General features: G+C 35.7%; 1 protein-coding gene across 1 annotated transcript; it reads left to right on the top strand.

The window, feature by feature from the left end:
• Nucleotides 1-9,896: 9,896 nt before the first annotated feature.
• LOC107060551 (uncharacterized) lies at nt 9,897-10,592 on the top strand. Its single transcript, XM_015308558.1, has one exon. It carries the CDS (start codon nt 9,897-9,899, stop codon nt 10,590-10,592), a length of 696 nt encoding a protein of 231 aa, XP_015164044.1.
• Nucleotides 10,593-16,186: the final 5,594 nt, after the last annotated feature.

Raw genomic sequence — 16,186 nt, 5'->3', positions numbered from 1 at the left:
CGTCATCATCACCACGGCCCGTCAAACGGGTCGTGAAGAATTTCACTTGACAGTGCTTCACTATTTCGGGAATAACTTTTTACTCCGAGATGGGAATTGGCCTAACTCGGTGGCGTTAGAAAGAGGACTCAACGACCTTTAATTTTATAGGTCATTGCCCACCTAATTTGTTTTGAGCTAAGAGATATGATCATTTGAAGTTGACCCTAAACTCTAGGTCTAGTAAAAAGCCCTTCACGTGAGGCTCCATGAGCCGTGGTGTCTCTTGTGTCATGATCTAGTAGCTAGGCAATCTTCCTATTAACCCCTAAAAACTAAGTCAACCTCACGACCCCTCCCACGGCCCGTCAAGGTCTTCACGAGCCGTGAAGTGGCTTGTGTGGAGGAGGTCAAGTTGGGCAGCCTCGAGGAGGCTACTGCCTCACCACCACGGGGCGTGGTGGCCACCACAAGCCATGAAGGCTCACGTGGTCATGGGCAGTGCCTTGGGAAGATGGGGCACCATTTGCCCATTTCCCTTGGCTTTTACCACTTGCCCTTGACTTGTTGCCTTCTCACTTAGCCCTAATTAACCTACTAAGCTACAGGGTGTTACAATATCTACCCCTTGGGGACATTCGTCCTCGATTGACGATTTAGACACCTTACGGAAGTAAAGACTCAAGACTAGAAGCCCATCATGCATGCAACATCATAACAATGTACAAAACAAGGAGGAAACATCAACTCCATCTCAAACATATATAATGCATCACAAGGAAGTAGGAACTACATCTAACAACCCATTATGCATGAAATTTCAACATTTCTCATGTTCTTAGGAGGAATTACCTTCTCCAAGCTAAAAGCATACTCAACAAAATCTTATGGAGTCTTTATGCAATTCTACCCTCAAAAAACATAATTAAAACATGTTCAACAATTCATCTCATGAAGCATATAGGCAACTCTTACTCAATGCACATAACATGAGGAAAATTAATCATAAAAACTCATTTTCTTACTATACATGAATTTCAAGAACATGCATAACATAAGGAAATCATGGAAAAACACATATAACACACATGACTCCCAAAACAAGAAAACTCAAGAGGAACTATTTGTTTCAAGCTAGAGTAGGAGTAGAAGGTAAGAAATGAGGATAATGGGACATCTTATTGGCCCTCGGCCTCCCAAGTAGTACCCTCAACTAAAACCCTCACAAAAAGGTCACTCCTTAACTCTTTCATGGAAGCAACTTCCTTGTTCTTCTATTTCTTAACTTGTCGGTCTAAGATCCCAATTGGTACTTCTAAATTAGGGAGATTCTCATTAACTCTCAACTCTTCTAAGGGATCTATAAATGTCGGATCTCCAACACCCTTATATATCCAAGAGATATGGAAAACCAGGTACACCGGTTCCACTCATTAAGCAACTCTAGTTCACAAGCAACCTTACCAACTCCACTCAAGATCTCTTATGAGCCTACAAAATCGGGACTATACTTCCCAAACTCACTACACCTCTTAAGGTGAGAATTTCAAGTAAACCCAATCATGAACATCTAGAGCACCCAACGACCTTGCTATGTAAGCACATCATCTCCCCCTTGGGAGTAAGCCTATACGGACTCTTCTAAGCATTATTTCTTTAAATTCTAGGGTCGGAGCAAGTCATCACTAAGCTTTTACATCCATCACACAAGATGATTTTAAACCATGGTGAATTACACTTCTACCCTTTTTAAAGGAGTCTACTCACTCAACACATCTAGGCATTACTTAAACACCCTATTCATCAAATCTATCCACATACCCCAAAACTCATCATGACTAAGTCGGGTTCTACCATCAAATACACATAACCATAATGCAGCCCATTTATACCAAAGACAACATCAAAGTCTATCATGACAAGTCTATCAAGTCACAAAAGACAAGAAACACCGGAATCTAAATAAGCATAAAACACATATCGGGAGAAACATTCAGAGGACACTCTTGTTCACCTCTAGCTTAGAGAGCATAGAACCTAATTTGCTTTGGGGCATTCGCACCCGAACCAATTGGACCGGATGAAAGGTAAGGTTGAGACCTACGACGACTATTCCCTTCATTTTTAGCAACCGTAGGGCAATGCCTTATCTTGTGGCCTAACTCACCACAACCGAAACAAACATTGGAAACCGCCAGGCATTTACCCACATGTCTCCTATCACACCTAGCACGAAAAGGCCATAGGGACTCACTACTAATTCCTTGCGGTTTAAGACTAGACACCCTATCATCATTATACTTAGGAACATTGGAGTAATCTTGTCCAGAAGACCTTTGTCGATTCCTAGAACGACCATGTCCATCGGACCTCACATGAGAGAAATCACCATCATAACTTCTAGACCTCTTTTTCTCCCTAGCTCTCCCTTCTAGTTTCTCTTCCTCAATTTGTTGAGCATAATCCATAAGACGAGAAATATTCATATCATGATCAAACATGGCCGTACGACATTCTTTCACTACCAAGTCGGACACACCCGACACAAATTTATTCATTCTCGACCTAGGATCGGACACTAGGATGGGCATATTTAGACAATTGGGTGAACCTCAATGCATATTCCTTAACACTTATATTACCTTGCCTAAGGTTAATGAACTCAAGAACTAAAGCTTCTCTCATCTATAAAGGGAAGAACCTGTCTAGAAAAGCACTCTTGAACCTTTCCCACTCTATGGGACCCATTCCTATTGGTCTAGTATCTTTCCACTGATTAAACCAAACTTGAGCAACCCCATTGAGTTGGTAAGAATCCAACTCCGCCTTCTCTACCGGAGTCACTCCCACAAATTCCAACACCTTAGAGACTTTATCTATAAACTCTTGAGGATCTTCCTCTATTTTTGACCCATAAAATTCCAGAGTTTCTATCCCAACCTGAGCCAACATTTGAAAACCAAACCTAAACTTCTCATTTGTTACTTTCTCTTCCAAATGGTGAATTGGAGCTTGATGAGGAACTTCTTGATCCACATTGTCTTCCTCATTCCTTCTAACGTTAGCCCTTGTAGTGGTCATATCCTGAAAATCATCGGGCACAGATTAGGAGAAAGACCTAATAGAGGTAAACTCTATGGCACGACTTAGAGAATGAAGAAGTGAAATTTCCTAAACATCTAATAGCCTCTCATTCATAAATGTGGTGCGCTTCACATTTATGAACAAGACTCTACTAGACGTGGTTTGAGACATCCTAGAACTATTCTAAACTTTGTGCTCTGATTACCAAGTTTGTCACGACTCAGGGGTACCCCCTAGATGTAACATGACACATAGAACCTCGAAGGACCCATGTAAGCCACTTAGCATATCACAACATAAGATAATAGAAAAGTATGGAAATTTAAAACATTTTTCAATACAATCAAGGTTTCATAAAACGAAGTGGGAGTCTATTACACTTGTCTCAAACCATCTAATACTTGAAAAGAGTTAGGGACACAACCCATACAAAAGTTCTAACATAAAAGAAAGACATAAAAAGGAAAGGGTGATAAAGTCCTCGATGCTATGAGGACTCACCAAAACTTCTCTTGTTGATCTACTACGAACCTAGCCCCGAGGATGGAAGTCAATATCGCCGAACCCTACATTTGATAAGAATGTAGGCAAAAATATGCATTAGTACAATAATGTACTAAATATGATGGCTAGCATAAATCATCAACATAAGCATAATAGAGGCATTAGTCAACATAAGACATATACCAAAATCATAAGAGACAATAACATAAGTCATAAGCATAAGAGACATAATCATAAGACATAGGCTATAAGCATAAGAAATAACAACGTAGTCATAGGCATAATCAATGCATCTAGTTTAGCATAACATAAGAGAAACACTTCATAAGTCACCTCAAGGCAAGCTTGTGCAATGCATGGATAAGACCCCATAATCCCACCCATGCTAAGCAAGTCATTTTAGGCACTCATTCATATTTATCATCTTTTGATCTCATCCTTAGCTTATTTCTCATAGACAAGGGAACATTCACCTTTAGCCACACGTGTATTGGAAGGGCATTTCAAGCTACAATCCAAACTAAGCATACATCATACAAAGAACCTCATATCAAAACATACTTACAATACTTCCTTGAAGTATCCTTAGTTCATTATTCATGTTCATAATCTTATTATGATAGTGGAAAAGCATAAGTCATAGGCATATTCATTACATAGATCATCATAACATAAGAGGATCATACCATAATTACCCTTAGAGCATACTTGTGCAATGCATGAATAAGACCCGATATATCTCACCCATGCTAGGTTAATCTTCTTGAGTAACCATAGTTCATAATTCATATTCTTGTTGTGGGAATTAGCCTTAACATAGACCATGTGAGCTTAACATGGAATCCGGTGTCTACCCCACACCTAAAAAGGGTTATCCTACTTGCCTAAGGTAGAACCATACTCTTAGCTTTGGTGGATCCATTAGCTAAGTAACCTACGGGGGTATATAGTTTATGGGATAAGGAGATTGCTAATAGAAACCCGGACTCAACTAAGGTATAAGGTTTCCATCTCATGAGACATACTTTGGGAACCCGGACTCAACTAGCATAGAATGAACCCATTTGGAAAGTCGTACTCAACTAATGTAAAAGCTTTCATTGGGAAGCCGGACTCAACTAGCGTAAAAGCTTCCATCTCATATTCAATATCCACTCGGTGCTAAGCATAAATTCCAACGGAGTTCATATTAAGTCTTGACTTAAGTTCATATTCATGGAAGAATGTCTTGACACTCAATCCAACATAATTCATACTATATCTCATTAGATCATGCATGGGAATAACCTTTCACCGTCCATGTCTACATATAGATTCAATAGGTGAGAAAGTCTTTCAACCTTAGAATCATCATATTGTGTGTATATGAGAATAACCTTTCAACAACACAACAAGTAGATCATAATCATATTCACTTTACTCTCAAAGTGTTCTTAAAGCATATACTAAACTTTCATAATTCATGCATAATATCATAATTTTCCCTTTCAAGGATCAAAGCTCATATTATATCAACACATCTAGAATTCACTACATTAAACATGGATATTAACATAATTCAAATAACCCCAACTACTACAAGCATAATCTCATAGTATCCTTCTTTCATCAACAAACCCACATCACAAAATCGTATTTGGGAATAAGGGGATTTCATGGGTTCTTGGGGAATTCAACATAAAAACCATAATAAATCATCAATTCAATCATAATATAAAATAATTCAAGCATTGGAATCGTTTTTGAAAGGAACCCATGACTTCGGAATCATAATATAAAACATGTTGATGCATTGATCAAGTAAAAATAACATAAAACTGAGATTTACTAATCTGAAATTCATGTATACAAGGTCATGCAATATTTGAAAACATGTTGATTTATGGGAGATACTAAAATTGACATAAACCATATGAGCTACCTCATAGATTATAGTGTACTACTCCCACACCGAAATGAAGTGTCCTAAGGACCATGATATCTGAGCTGAGGTGGATCCACTAGCTAATATCTATTTAAGACAAATTCTACGCTAGCAAGTAGTACAGGGGCGTAGGAGTTGTTACTAAAGGTCCATGTACGCTAAACGGAAACTTTTATTCCAAAAGTCCACTCGGTGCTAAGTATACTCCAAAAGGAAACATGCATAAATCTGAAAACATTAATGATCTAAACTACTAAATTATACTAACAATTTGATAACTTACTGAGTAGCTCATAAATATAATCTGAAAGATACTTTAATCGAAAGCATCTAAATCATGATATTTGTAAATATACTGAGAGATACTTTATTAGACAGCATCATAATTCATGATAATCTGAGACATACATCTAAAAATAACATAATTTTGATCATGAAAATACTTGCATACTATGGGTTCATAGAAATATCATTGAAAACATGGATTATAATCAAAATCATGCAATTCAGATCAATCATGAAGGAGAAACTAAAATTTAATAAGAACCCATGAAGATCACTTAAACCCTAGTCTTGGGGAATTCATAATTTTAGAAATTGAGGTTTTCTTTGGAATCAATGGGTGAAGAGGAATACATTGATGAAGTTCCTACATATCTGAGATAGAAACCCTAGTTTGAATTCATCAATGGAGGCTTGGGTCCTGGAACTCTAGCTTGCTTGAGGGAGAAGACTTGAGAGTGAAGAAATTGATCTTAGGTGAGTTATGAAAGAATGAGGGGTTATGGTCTTTAGAAAATACTTAACACACTTATAATAGGCCAAAATAGCGTAGTTTAGGGGTTAAAAGAGTGGAAAAAGACTAAAAAGTCCCTAATAAAAAACTGTAGGAGATCATCTATGGATGCCCTCCACAGACCGTACAACCATCTACAGGTCGTGAAAGGGTCCGTAGAAGTCAAAGGGATTTTTTTTTGGGTTTTAGAAAATCAACTCTACGGACTAGTCTACAGTCCATATAAAACAGTACGACTCGTACAAGTGTCCATAAAATCTGGGTCACCTGATCTCTGAAGTTTCTTTGTACGGACAGTTCCATGGGCCATAAATGTTTCCACGACCTGTAAAACTCTTCATCATGTTCAAGAAATTTTCCTATGTTTCAAAGTCTGGTCTACGGCTAGCTCTACGATTTGTGAAATCTTATACGAACCGTAAAGCCCCTCGTGAACCTTGGTCCTGAAATCTCAACTTCTGAGGTCCAATCCACTGGTGGCATCTACGGTCCATAAGCATTTGTACATGCCATGAATCCATTCCGTAAAAGTTACTTTTCTGCAGACTTCAGCATATTTCTGCACTATTCTGATCTTATCTGAGCTAGGTACTTATGGGGTATTACATAAGCATATTGGGGAGTCAGAATATGTCAGATAGAACGATCAAGAACCTACGTTCACATACACAGTTTCGAGCATGAATGCCTTGGGATAAGGTTTCACACAACCTTTAAGAAAAAATTAATTAGGATTATAATTTGACTATTATACTCCTTATTAATTTTTTTATCTTTGTCTATTTACATACCTCTTAATTCAAGAATAATTAATGCAAAGGGTAAAATTGAAACTAAATAATTACTTTTCTCTTGATTTTTAAAATTGACAAGTATTTGAGAACAACTATTTTAATATACATGACAACTAAATGGAGGAGGGTGTACTTGTTAAGGTTACTACAAATTTTACAAATTGAAAAACTAACATTAAGTTGTTGCATACAACAACATTATAAGTGAAATCTATTTCAAGAGCGGTAATACGTTCAAGTTTTATCTTTATTCTCGTCTTACAATAGTAATGAAGGTAATTTAGTTAATTATAAGAGATTAAAAGAAAACGAGAAGGGTTAGAATTAGTGGTAAGGAGTGACTCGAAACCTTGATCTCATTCTAATAGCACAATCATTTTTCCACTAATGTGAAACCTTCACATTGTTTTGTAATATACTTCAACCTCAGTTTAGATCGATTTTTCCCGAAAAATAAATAAATAGAAATGATGTGACTAATGAATTTGGATCCAGACCTTAAATGTTTCTTATTTCAATGAAGCTGAATTATGGTTTATTTAATTTGTAACTAAACACTCTGTAAATCATCTCACATTCAGTCTAATCTTTATGTTTAATTATTTTGTAAGATTCATTTGTCTTATCCTCAAAAAGATGAATCATTTTCCTAAAAAAATTTTGAAGCCAGAATCCTTAAATTAGTCTCCTTGATCTTCTATATCAAAATATGATAAATTCATATCTAAAACATAGCCGGCAGATGTGAATTTAATAAGAAATCTTCATAAAACTATAGAAAGTTGCACGATTTTAAGTTCGTTCACTTAGGGAAATAAGAAGAATAAACTTGATTTACATTTAGCTAATAGCTCGATACACAAGAACCACATACAAGCAGGGGCACAAACATATTGTAAAAAACAAAACATAGTGCTAGTCTACTTGGTAGTTGAATGTTGGGAAGATAAACTAGATACTAGGAACATTGGCTGAATGGAAACAGAGTGCCTTTCTTTTTCATCAAACTCCCCACTTAGAAAAAATATTCTTCAATGAATCACTATAACAAAAACAACTTTTAGCGGCTATAAATAGACATATTAATAAAGAGTGTTAAGTCTTTACCGGCATTAATTAAATGTCATTAGATCCAGTGTCGCTAAAGGCTTTAGGGACATTTACAAAGAGTGCTAATTACCGCTAAAAATACATATTTAGGAGAAATTGAGCTATTACCGCTAAAGATCATTTTTGATGTAGTGAATCCTTTGATGAACTCAGAGTGCACATAAATGTCGTTAGAGCTTCAAACACAGAATTTAGATGTTGAGGAAGCCTTTTGAGTTTGGTTGAACCGGAAGCATTGAAATAACCTGACCATGCAATCGGTTCCCTTTTCCTATTATACGAACAATTCTAACCTCTTTCCATGACAACCAATATGATTCATAATGCACCAAACAATATCATAACAAGATGTCATCTGAAGATTCAGAGGCGTATCTAGAGGGGGTGCCGTGGGTTCACGTGAACCCATGCTCCCCTCTCTAGATCATATATAGTAGTGTTATATTTTTTTAAAAATATTTAACTAATACATGTCTGAACCCATGTTCAAAGTATCATATAATAATATGATGATGATTAGGTGCACCTCTCTAACTGAGGATAAAAATTTAAATCTTATATCTATCTTGTCTTTTTGAGTAACACCACTCCAAGTGGTTATCGGTGACACTTTTGACGTTTCAACTAATTTTTCTTTTGTATTTTTGCCTTTTAATCTTTCAAAATTTTCAAGTGTCTTACATTGAAAATTCCTAAAAAATTAAGCACCGTAAATCTTTTATATAATTAAATCAATTGTGTATATTAAAATTTAAAACTAATAGTATTATATATTTTGAATCTATAGTTTTTAAAATTTAATGGTTCATATTTAGAACCTAAAAGTCAAATGATCAAATTTATATTTAAGATACATTTCTTCGTAATCGTGCACCCATTTAACCGAAATCCTAGATACGCCTCTGTGAAGATTTCGACATATACCACACCATATCAACTAGATAACAATTGTCATAAACAACACAAACATTATATAGGACTCCACATTCATAGCAACCATCTCCAAATACAAACACATGCACATAAGCACCATCAAACATATCATCACAGTATTAGACTCTCTCGTTTGTACATACGCTAAGGGTCTTATTTATGTCCAATAGTCATGACATGTAGGGGACCAGCTTTGTCTATGTACCATACCGACGTGGTACCCAATCCTCCAAATATATTCAACCGCTCATCTGAAAGCTCACCTAGGACACGAGCAACTCATCAATTGTAAGGTTATAGTCACCCTTACCTTTATCACACATATAGCTCATTGTATTACAATTCTATGCACACTTGCAATTCTAATAATCCAATAGACCCATGTCAACATTCATACGTACGTTGGGCCTGAGATATTCATTCTCACTTTGGGCCTGAGCTCAGGTTTGAGCTGATATCAAATGGATTAGGCCCAATGTTGAAGATAATATGGAAGCTTAATATTCGTCTTTTCCTTTATTTTATTTTTGCAATTAGTTACACTTCATTCAATTAGAAATGAACAGCTGTATAGTTAGTTATAAAATAGATGCTTTTCATTTTGTATAAATATAGGACCTTGTACAGTGATGGATTCATCGAGAATTAAAGAAAAGGAATTTTATACATCGTGAGCTCTTAATTTTCTCATGGTATCAGAGCAGATTTGATCCTTTCTTCTTCTCCATAGTATTCATTCTTCCATTTTCTTGTTCCTTTCATTTTCTGCATAATGACTGGTGTTCAGATTCCTCTTTCTCAAACTACTGAAAGTTCTGAAGTAGCTGTTGTAAATAATACAGTAGATGCTTCACATGCTTTCTATATCCACCCTTCAGATATCCCAGGCATGAACCTTGTATCTACTGTTTTTGACGGTAGAAGCTATGGTGGCTGGAGAAGGGCTGTGATTATTGCTCTCTCAGCTAAGAACAAACTAGGATTCATTGATGGATCTCTAGAAGTTCCAGCTGATACAGACCTGAAAATGAAAAGAGCTTGGTCAAGATGCAATGATATGGTGTTATCTTGGTTGCTAAATTCTCTTTCAAAAGAAATTGCTGAATCAGTTTTGTACTCTCATAGTGCCAAAGTTTTGTGGTCAGATCTAGAAGATAGGTTTGGTCAAGCAAATGGTGCTAAGTTATTTCAACTTCAAAAAGAACTTAATGCTGTTGTTCAAGGGAATTCCAGCATATCTGCTTATTTTACTAAAATGAAAAGTTTATGGGATGAACTAGATTCTTTAAGCACTTTCTCTGCTTGTTCTTGTACCTGTACCTGTACCTGTGGTGCAAAGAAAAAGGGATTTAAGGCTCATCAAGATGAAAGGCTACTTCAGTTTTTAATGGGTTTGAATGATACTTTCTTAGGTGTTAGAAGCAATATCTTGTTATCTGCACCTTTACCCACTATTGGTCAAGCTTAATCTCTTGTAATTCAGGATAAAAAACAGAGAGAGATCCATGCTGCTCCTGCTTATCCAGGAGATTCAGCATCCTTTCTAGTAGGTAATGTAGGGGAAAGGAGGAACAATGAGTATAAGTCTAATCAAGGAAATTATGCCAAGAAATCTTCATTGGTGTGTAATTATTGTAAGAAAACAGGACATACCATTGACCAATGCTACAAGATCCATGGTTCCCTGTTGATTTTAAGTTTACTAAACCTAAGAGGTACCAAAAGGGACCTGTTGCTGGAAATGTGTTTAGCACAGGGGAAGCATCACAACAAGGAAATTCTGATCATGCAGCCTTGAACAGTCTATCACCAGAAAATGTTAGTCAACTACTAGGACTGCTACAAAAGATGAATCAAAAGGATCAAGCTGAATCATCTGCAAATATGATATCCTCTGGTATAACTAAGTCTCTTGAATCTCATGCTTGTCTACTTAAAATTGATAAATGTTCTTGGATACTAGATAGTGGAGCTTCTGAGCATATTACTTCTGATAGAAGTTTCGTCACTAACATTAATCCTCTTACTGAACCTATAACTGTCACTCTTCCTAATTCTCATAAAGTCAGGGTAACTCATACAGGTTCTGTCCAACTCTTTTCTGATCTTATTTTAGAAAATGTGCTCTATATTCCCTCTTTTAAGTTCAATTTTATATCCGTTCACAAGTTGTGCAGACAACTACAGAAATCCATTCTTTTTACCCCTAATTCTTGTTTGATTTTGCAGGGCCCTTCAGTGAAGAGCCCTCAGGTGTTTGGTAAGGAACAAGAAGGTTTATATATTCTCAAGACCAGTGATCCAGCTGTTGCTACAAACATTCCTACTAGTTCCAAGTTTAATAGTTTCTCTTTTTCTACTTCTCTAGCAGATGTCTTTACTTCTAGTTCCAGCTATTTTGATTCCAATGTAAAAGAAAAGTTGTGGCACTATAGATTAGGCCATATGCCAATGAGTAATATGAAGAAAGTTTTTCCTATTTCTACATCTTGTTCCAAATTTTCTTCTCCTTGTATTATGTGTCCTATGGCTAGACAGTCAAAGTTACCTTTTCCTTCTAGCAATATTTCTACTACCTCTGTTTTTGAGCTAATTCATGTTGACACTTGGGGGCCTTATAAAACTCCTACTCACAATGGTTTTAGATACTTCATTACCATTGTCGATGATTTTAGTAGAGCAACATGGACATATCTTCTTAGCACAAAATCTAATGCTTTTACTATCCTTCAATCTTTCATTCATATGGTGGAAAGGCAATTCAATTCAAAAATAAAAATAATTCGAACTGATAATGCTTTTGAATTGGGTAGTGGTAAATTACAAACTGATTTTTTCATTTCCAAGGGAATTGTCCATCAAACTACTTGTGTCCACACTCCTCAACAAAATGGGATTGTAGAAAGAAAACACAAACATTTGTAAGAAACCTCAAGAGCCCTTTTATATCAGTCTCATCTTCCTATTAGCTATTGGGGTGAATGCTTACTAACAACAACTTATCTCATCAACAAATTTCCCTCTAGTGTTTTACATTTCGAAACACCTTTTGAAATCTTGTTTAAAACTAAACCTATTTACTCTCACTTAAAATGCTTTGGATGTCTTTGTTTTGTGTCTACTTTACCTATTCACAGAAGTAAGTTTGATCCAAAAGCTTGTCCTTGTGTTTTTATAGGATATCCTTATGGGAAAAAGGGATACAAGGTCATGAATCTTCAAACTAAGAAAATATCAGTCTCAAGGGATGTAGTTTTTCATGAAGAGTATTTTCCCTTTTCTAAATATGTGTCTTCTACCAGTTATTTCCCTTCTAATCCTTTACCTAATTTGTTTGTTACCTTTCCTTTCACTACAAATTCTCCTGTTAATCCTTGTTCAGATATTACTGATAATGTTATACTTTCTGATCATAGTTGTGATCCTACTGAGGATGTGTCTCTTGATCCTCCTATTTCTGATTCCCAGAATTTCTCATCTGATAATTCTTCTATTATTTCTACTCCTTCACCTATTGTTGAGACTATTCTAAGGAAATCCACTAGGAACCATAAGAAGCCTGCTTATTTAGAATCATATGTCTGCAATGCTCTGCATTTTACGAATGTTTCTTCTAGCTGTTTCTTGAGTCCTGTTACTCCTGAGCACTTATCTTTTAGTGATTTGTCTTCTACCAATCAAATTATGCTCAATTCCATTTCTAGTATACAAGAACCTATCAATTATATGCAGGCTGCACATCATCTTGGTTGGCAAAAGGCAATGGACAATGAACTTTCAGCTTTGGAGCTTAACAAAACTTGGGATATTGTTGTCTTACCCAATGGTAAAAGGGCTTTACCTTCTAAATGGGTTTTTAAAGTAAAACAACATGTTGATGGCAGTATAGAAAGACTAAAGGCTAGATTGGTGATCAGAGGAGATGTTCAAAAGGAAGGGATGGATTATAATGAAACCTTTTCACCTGTGGTCAAGATGACTACTATCAGGTGTCTTTTAGCTACAGCAGTTAAGCATGGTTGGGGTATTTTCCAATTAGATGTTAACAATGCATTTCTACATGGTGATTTAAATGAAGAGGTGTTTATGAAGTTTCCTCCAGGTGTTTCACCTCCTACTTCTGACCATGTCTGTCTGCGTAAGAAGTCCATTTATGGACTTAAACAAGCATCCAGACAATGGTATGCTAAGTTGACTGCTGCTATTAATTTCAAAGGTTTTAGTCATTCTTTGAATGATTATTCACTCTTCTTTAAAAAATCAGGGAATTCTATCTCTATTGTTGCTGTTTATGTGGATGATATCCTTTTGACAGGAAATAATGAAGCAGAATTACACTGTTTAAAGAGTTTCTTAGATACATAATTCAAGATTAAGGATCTTAGTCCCTTACATTTTTTTCTTGGAATGGAGGTTGTTCGAGAACCTCAAGGTTTGATTATTTCACAGAGGAAGTTCACCTTGGATCTTTTGAGAGAATTTGATTCTCTACATCTACGTCCTGTTTCTTGTCCATTAGATCCGACTATCAAGTTATTGGCTAATCATGGCGAGCCTATCACAGGTCCAACTTTCTATCGACATTTATTGGGTAAATTGAACTACCTGACTAATACGAGGCCTGATCTTTCCTTCACTGTGCAGCACCTAAGTCATTACATGCAGGACCTTCGTCAGCCACACCTAACTACTGCTTTGAGGGTGCTGCGTTATTTGCTCCATGATCTAGGTCTTGGTCTATTTTTCTCATCATCTTCCTCCTTCAAGCTGATAGCTTTTTGTGATTCCGACTAGGGTACCTGTCCAGATTCACACAGATCAGTTAGTGGCTACTATATTTCTTTTGGAACTTCTCATATTTCTTGGAAATCGAAGAAACAATCTTCCATTTCCCTTAGTTCTGCTGAAGCTGAATATCGCTCAATGAGAAGGGTTGTTGCTGAACTCACCTGGTTAGTTCGTCTGTTCAAAGACCTCTCTGTACCTGTGCCTCTTCCGGTACCACTTCATTCGGATAGCCTTGCAGCTATACACATCGCGAAGAATTCGGTATTCCATGAACGGACGAAGCACGTCGAACTTGATTGTCACTTCGTCCGTCAACAATACCTAGCCTGACTCATCTCCTTGTCGTATGTTCGATCTACTTCACAACTAGCCGACATTTTTACGAAATCTCTTACTGGACCTGTTCATGATACTCTTCTTGGCAAGTTGGGTGTTTCTAATAGCCCTCCAACTTGAGGTAGGGTGTCAACATTCATACGTACGTTGGGCCTGAGATATTCATTCTCACTTTGGGCCTGAGCTCAGGTTTGAGCTGATATCAAATGGATTAGGCCCAATGTTGAAGATAATATGGAAGCTTAATATTCGTCTTTTCCTTTATTTTATTTTTGCAATTAGTTACACTTCATTCAATTAGAAATGAACAGCTGTATAGTTAGTTACATAATAGATGCTTTTCATTTTGTATAAATATAGGACCTTGTACAGTGATGGATTCATCGAGAATTAAAGAAAAGGAATTTTATACATTGTGAGCTCTTAATTTTCTCAACCCATCAATCAATAATTCATGGGATCTCAAGCATCAACAACCACGTCACCAATTATAAGTACGCTCAAAGACCAATCAAAAAATATTTAACTTAAGTGCATACATTAGGGGTGCGCATTGGTCGGTTCGGTTCGGTTTTAGGTGTTATTGGTTCGGTTTATCGGTTTTCGGTTTGTAAATACTTCAAACCGATAACCAAACCAATAACATATTTCTTATCGATTTTTGGTTAATCGGTTTATGGTACTTAACGGTTCAGTTTTCGCTTTAACCAATAAGAAAATACTCATATATATTATATACACGATAAGAAAATTTTCAAATAAACCATATGATTTTTCCAGCATTTGGCATGAAAGTAATAATCATAAAAGTAACAATCATTTTTCTTGCAAATTTAGACACTAGACACATTCAAAGGAAAAAGTGTGAAAGTAACAATCGTTTAACCATTAACAAAAAGTGTGAAAGTAACAATCGTTTAACCATTAACAAAAAGTGTGAAAGTAACAATCGTTTAACCATTAACAAAAAGTGTGAAAGTAACAATCGTTTAACCATTAACAAAAAGTGTGAAAGTAACAATCGTTTAACCATTAACAAAAAGTGTGAAAGTAACAATCGTTTAACCATTAACAAAAAGTGTGAAAGTAACAATCGTTTAACCATTAACAAAAAGTGTGAAAGTAACAATCGTTTAACCATTAACAAAAAGTGTGAAAGTAACAATCGTTTAACCATTAACAAAAAGTGTGAAAGTAACAATCGTTTAACCATTAACAAAAAGTGTGAAAGTAACAATCGTTTAACCATTAACAAAAAGTGTGAAAGTAACAATCGTTTAACCATTAACAAAAAGTGTGAAAGTAACAATCGTTTAACCATTAACAATAAGACTAGTAAATTTAGTATAGTCTTATTGGGTTATCGGTTTAACCATTAACAAAAATTATAAAACCGAAAACCGAACCAATAACCCAATAAAAAAATTTGCAAAACCGTTTAAAAATTGTTAGCCCAATAACCCAATATCAATAAACCAATAGTGTTTTTTTCGGTTTGATTTATTGGTTAAATCGGTTTTTGCACACCCCTAGCATACATAAATCTTGATCAGTTAAAACTCCTAATTAACACAAGGAAACCTTTTCCCTTATCGTAATCAATAGCATAGCAATAATTAAATAGAAATATCATACTTTCCCGACCACACTATGACAAGTTCACCCTTCTTTATTGTAATTAAGTATTTTTCCTAGGTAACCAATTAATTTAGGGTGTGTTTGGTATGAAGGAAAATGTTTTTCATGGAAAATGTTTTCCATGGAAAATAAGTAGATTTTTGACTTATTTTCTCATGTTTGGTTGGTGAGTAGAAAATATTTTTACTGTTTGATTTATGAATGAAAAACGTTTTTGAGAAATATCTTTTATTTTTACAAGAGTAGAAAATATTTTTTGAAATTGAAAATATTTTTTAAAAACAAACTTAATTTTTTTTT

Source organism: Solanum tuberosum, unplaced genomic scaffold, assembly GCF_000226075.1.
Source record: "Solanum tuberosum cultivar DM 1-3 516 R44 unplaced genomic scaffold, SolTub_3.0 scf00090, whole genome shotgun sequence".
In the NCBI taxonomy this organism is placed as follows: domain Eukaryota; kingdom Viridiplantae; phylum Streptophyta; class Magnoliopsida; order Solanales; family Solanaceae; genus Solanum; species Solanum tuberosum.
The sequence above is the reverse complement of the archived record's forward strand: the minus strand, read 5'-3'. Positions and strand labels throughout refer to the sequence as shown.

Coding starts and splice junctions, on each gene's coding strand:
- LOC107060551 (XM_015308558.1), top strand. CDS start 9,897: ATGACTGGTGTTCAGATTCCTCTTTCTCAAACTACTGAAAGTTCTGAA.